Source organism: Orycteropus afer, unplaced genomic scaffold (genome assembly GCF_000298275.1).
Source record: "Orycteropus afer afer isolate SDZICR_OR568_19922 unplaced genomic scaffold, OryAfe1.0 scaffold00321, whole genome shotgun sequence".
Taxonomy (NCBI): domain Eukaryota; kingdom Metazoa; phylum Chordata; class Mammalia; order Tubulidentata; family Orycteropodidae; genus Orycteropus; species Orycteropus afer.
This window is the reverse complement of record NW_006921908.1, coordinates 3,141,963-3,150,552: the sequence shown is the minus strand read 5'-3', so window position 1 is coordinate 3,150,552 and position 8,590 is coordinate 3,141,963. Positions and strand designations below refer to the sequence as shown.

The window sequence follows — 8,590 nt, the reverse complement described above, 5'->3', positions numbered from 1 at the left end:
TTAGAAATGGGTAATCTTTTCCAACCCCGGATTGGTGTAAGATTTGTCCTTGGGATCGTAGCCAGTGGGATGGGCCAGGCTTTCTTGCCTGAGTCCATTCTGAAGGAGAGATTCAGCCCCTTGTTTCCAGGCACTGCCATTCTCAAGGTTTTCCTAAGGAAAACAGAAAGACAAGAATTAATAAAAGAGTACTGATCAACCAGGCAACCTGAGGGAATCTTGCTGGGCCTCCCCCTCAAACATTCATCTTACAAAAGCAGCAGAAACACTTCTGACTCAAGGTGCTTTCTAATTGATAGCTTTGATGCCTCAGTTCAAACCAAACTAAACCATTTGCTGCTGAATGGCAACCTCCTACATGTCAGAGAACTTTGAAATATCCACAGGGTTTTCAACAAAACAAGAATTTTTTGAGCATTACAATATGTCCCATGTTGTGTGAAGAAACTTGTACACCTCTCATTTAGTACAGTAATCTTGTAGGGAGTGTATTATCTCCTGAGGAGAGAAAAATCTATGCCTCTGGTAGTGATACCCCTCTTCCTACCTGTGAAAACAGAGATATTTACCCTTTGTAAATTCCCATGGAGGTTGCTAAGGTTTTACTTTGGCAAAGGAGACTGATTTTGACAAACCAAGTTTTCCCTCCCACTCTCAACTCAGGAAACTGTATCAACAGGATTTTTTGTTCATTTTTTTATTCTAGGAAATCTGGCTCAGAAAGCCTGGAAAACAATAAGTACCTTCATTCTTTGCTTCAGCACTTCCTCAAAATCTGTTTATCCGAACAATAGACTGCTTAGCCAACTGCTTTGGACTCATAATAGATTGTTCATCTAGGTGAACAGCCCCTTCTCAGGATGATAGATTATTCAATGCAGCAGACCCCCTTCTTAATGAGCCACTGTTCACTTACCAAGACTGATTTTAGGACTTGCACCTGTGTTCACCAATCTTAAACTGTCTTACCACCAATTTTCCTCAGTCCCAATCAGAACCTTGCATTTAGAGATCTGTCTTAAACCACGTGAGCTCAGAATCCTATAAATCTGCACTGGACCTGCCCTTTATGAGCCTCAGTCAAGGTGGCACTTGCCCATTCAGCAGAAAGTAGTACATTCTGTTTTGCTTGATACAGTATGTCACCATGACATCATTTGAGTAGGAAAGCAATGACAACTTAAAAATATGAAAGGGATGTGGGTTAGGATTCCCTTTTCTAGAGTCCTAAAAGAATAAAGTGTCTGGAACCAGAAGAGTGAAAATAAGCTCAAACAAACAAACAAACAAAAAACAGCCCTGCCCTTGATCAGGCCATAGGACAGACACAGATAAGGCCAGCTTTGAAGTTAACAAGTTAATGTCACTTCTCCTAAGGCCTTGCAGTAGTTGTCAAATGCCATACCCCCCTCTCTTTTGGAGTGATTATTGCTCTCCTACAAATTCTGCCCCAAATAGCTTTGCTTTCCTTCAGTAGGAACCTGAACCTTATGAAAGATGCATCCACGCTCTTGCTGTGAGGGAGGTATTCCCTGGTTCTTCAGCAGTGCCTTCCCTCTCCACATTGAGTCAATAAATCTGATTCTGTTAGACTGTAGGCTGTTGCTGATGGTCTTTGGCTGATTAGTACTGCATTGATACTTGGATGGCTCTAACCTGCCTGGACTAAATATGCTCCCTAATGGGATAAGCAGAATTGGGGGGTTAGGGTAATATACATCCTGCTTTTCTATTTATAAAGTTCCCTAATAAACCTTACCTTGTACTTGTACCCCATGGTGTCATATCACTCTGTATGATCTGCCCCCCACCCAGTTCTCAGATGATAAAAGTTCAGAGAGGTTAAATAATTTGCCCAAGGAAAATAGAACAGCTGGGATGAAACTCAAGGCTGTCTGATTCTAAAGCATATACTTCTAACAAGATTTGTTAATGTTATAACTAGATTATGCTTTTTTACTAGACAATGCCCCCTATTTTGCTATATTTTCCAAGAATTCACCTTCATTGGAGTTGAAAGTAACTTTGGAAATCGATCATTTGCAATGCCAACATATTTTCTTGCTTAAAAATTAATCAAGTAACTAATTCCAAAGTTGAAACTAGATTCTTTCAGGTTTTGTTATTGTTGTTATTATGTGCTGTCAAGTCAGACCTGACTCATAGCAACCCCTCCTCAGGTTTCTGAGGTAGTATCACTACAGAAGTAGATTGTCCAACCTTCTTTCTGAGGAGTGGCTGGTGGGTTTGAACTGCCAGCCTTCTGGTTAGCAGTCAGGTGGCTTAGGTACTATGCTACCAGAGCTCCTCTTTCAGGTTCTAACATTCACTATCTTCCCTTCCCACACCCATCCTGGCAGCTGGCCTACACAAGCAAATACAGAATTCAGTCAAGCACAGAATTTTCCAAAACTGAAATACCAACTCACCTGCTCTGTCCCACTGTCATGCTGAACTCCACACCAGCATAGGGTTTTGTATTTCTTGGACCAAAAGCAACATAAGTTGCATACTGGTCTAATTAACAGTGGTTGAATATCTTTGCTGTGTTGATGACCTATTAAAGAAAGGACAGCTGGATTAAGTGGTTGCACACTGTCAGGGAATTCTTTTAAGAATTTGATGATTGTTAGCTTGAGAAGTAGGTCACTTCTTGGTATAAAAATGAATATAGGCCTGACCAGTTATTAGACAGAAACTGGTCCCTCTTCAAAGAGTGGGGCTTGATTGTTAAATATACTGAAATTTGCAGTTCAGACAAGTAATGGCTTTTCATCTGAATACACTACATAAGGAAAGATATTTGGGGAGTTGTTTGTTACCAGATGGAAAGCTGGGATTACAAAATTGATGCACTACTATTTATCATCCAAACCAGTTGCCATGAAGTTGACTCCAAAGACCCCATGTGTGTCAGAGTTGAACTGTGCTCCATAGGGTTTCCAGTGGCTAGGTTTTTGGAAGTAGATCACCAGGCTTTTCTTCCGAGGAGCCTCTGGGTAGACTCAAACCTCCAACCTTTTGGGTAGCAGCTAAGCATGTTAACTGTTTGCACCTCCTAGGGACTCTACTCTTTATCATACACAACGCCATCTTAAATGTAAATGACTGGTGCTATATGCTCAGAGTAATAAAGCATTGGAGCCGGCATGTAACATTTCCAGTACACAATCTCCAGAAATTCGGTTGTTCAGCTTATCTGTTGACTTGGAATAGTGACTTCCCATTGGTTCCTGCTTCCAAGAAGATAGTGATAGTGGCATCACTCACTCACTCACTGCTATGGAGTCGGATCTGACTCATAGCAACCCAATAGTGGCATAGTGGAATGTATTAGTAATTTACTGAGCTAAAACATATATTTCAAGGATGCAGAGTAGCAGTGCCTCTATTCTACCCCACCTCCTGTCACTATTTTTTCATGGGTTAAGAAAAGCAATGAACCGTCAGATGGACAATAGCTCAAAATGAACACTGATACCAAAAGTCGTTTTTATAGTGAAGCTGCTGGCTGTAGAGAGTTCCGTGATCCTGAAGGAATGGTCGAGTGCAAAGTAGACAGTAAGATTTTCCTCTGCTTCCAGTAGATTAGCTAAGGCTGATGCCACGAGGAACGAATGTGGTGACAGGAAATACTCTAGTCTCTCACTGAAATGAAGAAGCAAGCCACTCCATATATTTTATCATCCCACTGGTGGCATAGTGCCTAAGGCATTTGACTGCTAACCAGAAGGCTGGTAGTTCAAACCCACAAGCCACTCCTCAGAAGGAAGGTTGGGCAATCTACTTCTGTAGTGATACTGCCTGGGAAACCCAAGGAGGGGTCGCTATCTAACTCGACAGCAGTGCATTTACTGTTGTTATATTGCACAGTCTTTTTCAAACTCAGAAATTTGGGGACAATGTATCAAAACAACTTTTTAAAATATACATACATAATATGTTTGGACTCATAGTGACCCCTCCTTGGGTTTCTGAAGTGTGTTGCTATGGAAGTAGATTGCTCAATCTTCCTTCTGAGGAGTGGCTGGTGGATTTGTATCACCAGCCTTCTAGTTAGCAGTCAAATGCCTTAGGCACTATGTCACCAGAGCTACCTTATTTTAATGCTTGGTGGAGGGTGAGGGAAAGAGGGGAAGACCCTCAAGAAGAGGGACTGACACAGTGACTGCAACAATGGGCTCAAGCATAGTAAGGATTGTGAGAATGGCACAGCACCTGGTAGTGTTTTGTTATATGTAAGGTCACTGTGAGGCGGAACCAACTTGACAGAGCCTAACAACAACATATATATATATATATATATATATATATATATATATATATGTATGTATCTATGCTTATCTCTACATATATATATATATACATATACGGATATAAACCAGGAGCTTGCTTTTACATGTCAGCTAGGAGAGAGTAGGCACATCTCTCTTGATCTCTCTTGGTAGATGGGATTTTTGGTGGACTCAAATTCACACCAATATGATGAGAATACCTTACATATTCCTTGACCACAAAGTGAGTGATCTATGCAACCAACCTGTTCTTAAGCTGATGATCATTCCAGCAACAATGCACCCTAGGCAACCCACTGCACTGTAGTAAAGGTAGGAGAGTGAATACCAGGTATCAGCTATGGCAGGTCTGTGAAGGACAACAGCACATGTCACCAGTTATGTAATTCTGAAGTTATGATTCACAGTGACTTAGAAGACTAATGGAGGTTCATTTTAGAGCCTGTCACCTCTCCAAACTCCAAAGCTTGGATTTTTATTGTTTGCTTATATTTTTAATTGATTCTAGACTAGTCTCCATACAACCCACTGAATTATAAGTACAAGTAGTCCACAGGTTACAAACAAGATCCATCCCTAAGTGTGTCTTTAAGTCAAATTTGTTGATAAATCAGAACAGGTGCACACAGTTCTTTTTAAGCCTTACTTTAGTACAAGAAATGAGCTCTGGTAGCACAGTGGTTAAGGCATTTAGCTGCTAACCAAAAGGTCACTGGTTCAAACACATCAGACGCTCCCGGAAGAACAATGAGGTAATCTGTTTCCATAAAGATTTACAGACTTGGAAACTCTGTGGGGCACTTCTACTCTGTCATATAGGGTAGTAGTGAACCAGAATCGACTTGATGACAGTGAATTTTAGTGCAAGAAAAGTCAGTGATCTAAAAGCTGCACACGCGACAAATAAACATGATTGTGATGAAGAATTTGTCGTGAATAGGAGTTGTTGGTTCCATCATTTCAAAGTAAGGGCAAATTTACATAACATTAAAGGATGAGTTGTCTGTAAGTGGATGTTCCTAATCTGGGGACTTCCTTCATTGCAATGAGAACTATGAATTCCATTTCTTTTATGCCATTTATTCAGAAAACATTCACTAAGCCAAGATTTAGTGCTAGGAATGGTGATAGACATTTGTGATTTAAAGAAAAGTAAGCTGTAAAGTCTACATTCATGAAGCTAAGAAATAATTATCAAAATGGTGTGGCAGTACTGTAGAATAGGACCAAGAGATGGTGGGAGCATTCAGGAAGAGTGTCAATCCAGAATGATGTGTGAGATCACACTTCAGTTCACTTTTAAAGAATTGTTGTTGTTGTTATGTGCCGTCAAGTCGCCCCCGACTCATAGCGACCCCTCCTTGGGTTTCCGAGGCAGTATCACTACGGAAGTAGGATTGCCCAACCTTCCTTCTGAGGAGTGGCTGGTGGGTTTGAACCGCCAGCCTTCTGGTGTTAATAGCTAATCAATCAAAGAGGATTTTCAGGACCAAGGTTTAGCATTTGAAGGATAGAATGAGTAGACAGAGAGGGAAGAAACAGTATAGGAAGCTGGAAAATATAAATAGATTGATATAGTTGAACCATAAGATTTGTGGGGGGAAGTGACTGTATAAATGAAATGCAGAGGTAGGTAGTGGCAAAGTAACAGAGTGAGAGCATCTACTCAATGCTCTATGCTGTGCTCCATCCACTTCATTCTCCAATGTAGTTTATAGTAGTTTCTCCAGTGACATTGCCAGAGAGGTCAGGAGTGTACAAACTAACAAAAGAGGGCAGTCTGGCTGTCTCTTTAAGAGCAGTTTCAAATATGTTTGAATTGAAAATGTTGCCCATAAAGTCTACACAAAGATCTCGTATGAGTATAGATAAAGCTAATCTCCTTTCTCAGCTAAGCCATGCTTTTGTTACTTCTGTCACCACAGTCCTATTGGCTGGTTCTTAGCAAACAAGACCCAAAGGCAGTTTGCTTAATTTTATATCCTAAGGAAAACTGCCCATTTACAATTGGCAGGTGATGAAAAACGTGATACACAGATGATTACATTCTCCTCAATCAGCAATCTCATATTGATGGAGCTGCTTTATTTTTATTTTAAAAATAGATTTCTAGACACTATGGTTCATGTACCACTGGAAATGCTCCCTCTTGTTTACTATCATTTGAGAATGCAGATGAATCTGTGCTAGAGTCTTCCTTTTCTAACATGCCTGTGCTTCCTATACCCAAGGATCTATGACCTGGATTTACAGTCAAACTTCAGAACTGTGTGACATCCTACGTAATGGAACTTACATTCTGCCTGCAAAGATGGTGTATGAGATGAAAGTAAAGAAGAGTGCTGATTTCTGGGAATAAGAAAGGGAGTAGGAAGAAACTTAAATTTATTCAGTGCTTCTCTCATACAGTGTTCCCTCAGGCAATGAATCAGACATATCACATGACTTCAAGGACTTTATTGTCTAATGAGATGGTAGGACAAAATAAAGGTTGGGAACAGAACAGAAAAGAATAGAACAGAACAGAATAGGGTGGATTGGAGTAGAGTAGACTCCATATAACAAGAGAACAGAATAGAATGGGACAGAATAGTCAAATATGATTTATGGCACAAAGGGGGTACGGTCAATGCCTAGGCTGCCTTAGGAGACTGTAGTAGGGTCTGTGTTTCACTGGTCATTTTAAGTGGGGGTTCAAGATGTGAGTGCTATAGAAAGGTTTTATGAATGGAAGGATCATTGGTTTAGAAAACGTAGTAAAGTCTTCTCAAGTCAAGAAATCCAAAGGTGCATCAGGAAAATAAAAATAGTTGCATCTTGGATAGAACAGATTATGAAAAGAAAGATGAGAGAGAAGTGAGGAAAGTCAATAGAAAAAATAAGATAATTTCACTTTCCTGGACCTTGGCCATGGTCATTTCCCTCATAGCTCACAAGTCTATTCTCTCCAGATCACTTTTCCTTTAACAGCATTATGATCCTCACACTCACTCACTCATTTTCAAATGCTCCACTGTTCTTCCTGCTTTCAATTAACATGTTTGCCCCTTCACTGATACACATCTGAATAAAATAACACTTACTTGTACAAAGCTGGAGCCCTGCGGTGTGTTCTTCAGTGCTGAGTACAGCCCACACTGATCCTCACGAGAGCGCAAGATAGACTTCATCCAATTTATCCCTGTAGAAAACACTTACCTCTAACCTGCTGACCCACTCTCTAGAATTTAGCTCTAGGACTCAGCATAAGCTTTAAGATGAGCATACCTGCTAGACAGCTCTTGAGGCAATAATTCTGTAACATTTGGAAGAAGACACTGTTCTGTCGACAAAGGCAAGGGCCATGTCTTAGAGGCTGGTGCAGGGTAAATGAAGCCTCCGATAGCCACCCAAAATGACAAGATGATTCCAGTTAGAATGCCTCCAAGTGCACCCTTGATATAGAAAATACAAGTTATAGGGATTGGACCAAGTTTTTGAAAGAATAATGATATGAAGAATCATATCAGAAAATCTGATGATTGATCCTAAATTCTTGATCACGTGTTCTGGAAATAGTTCATGCAAACTGCCTTCTTTCCAGCTACCACAATGCATGATTATTTAGTAATAACTTGTTTCTTAAATAAAAACACTGGATGATATGATCCAAAATCAAAAAATCAAACTCACTGCAATTGAGTCAATTTTGAATCATAGCAATCCCATAGGATAGAGTAGAAATGCCCTTTAGAATCACCAAGGCTGTAAATCTTTACGAAGCAGACTGTCTCATTTTTCTCTCACAGACAGGCTACGGGATTGGAACAACCAACTTTCTGGTTAGTGGACAAATGCTTTGATCACTGCGCCATGAGAACTCCAGGATGAAATCATAGTGGCCATTATTTCTGCTTTTTAACGGGAAAAAAATATCTCCTATTGGCTCTTCCTTTTATCACTTGGAAAGCTGCTGAACCTTCAATTTCCAATGAAGAGCTTTAAAGTTCAGAGAAATTCACAAATTAGAGACAGTGTGGTCATTTTTTATTCAGAGTTATTACATAGAAATTATTGCTCTCAAACCTCTTCCCAAGTAATTCAGGCAAAGTCCACAGCCTCCAAATACCAGCAAGTGGATTTACTATCTCTGTCATTTAAGGGATATACATCTTGAGAAACAGTAAAAAGACAGTAAGTTATTTCCCCTGTAAAAAAAGACAGAATGGTCTAGTAAAGATCAGAAAATAAAAAATGGATGATCCTGATCTCAGCTAGATAACTGTGAGGAAAAGAAACACACACACACACACACA

At 40.1% G+C, this 8,590-nt stretch overlaps 1 protein-coding gene across 1 annotated transcript in view; it reads right to left on the bottom strand.

The window, feature by feature from the left end:
- The window catches only part of SLC5A12 (solute carrier family 5 member 12), a 61,165-nt gene continuing 52,575 nt past the window's right edge, over positions 1-8,590 (bottom strand). Inside the window, exons 12-15 of the mRNA XM_007951963.1 lie at positions 7,563-7,729; positions 4,541-4,644; positions 2,430-2,557; positions 1-153 (exon numbers count right to left, since the gene is read on the bottom strand). Of these exons, the coding sequence (XP_007950154.1) occupies positions 1-153; positions 2,430-2,557; positions 4,541-4,644; positions 7,563-7,729 (552 nt within the window). The remainder of the gene's footprint in view (positions 154-2,429; positions 2,558-4,540; positions 4,645-7,562; positions 7,730-8,590) is intronic.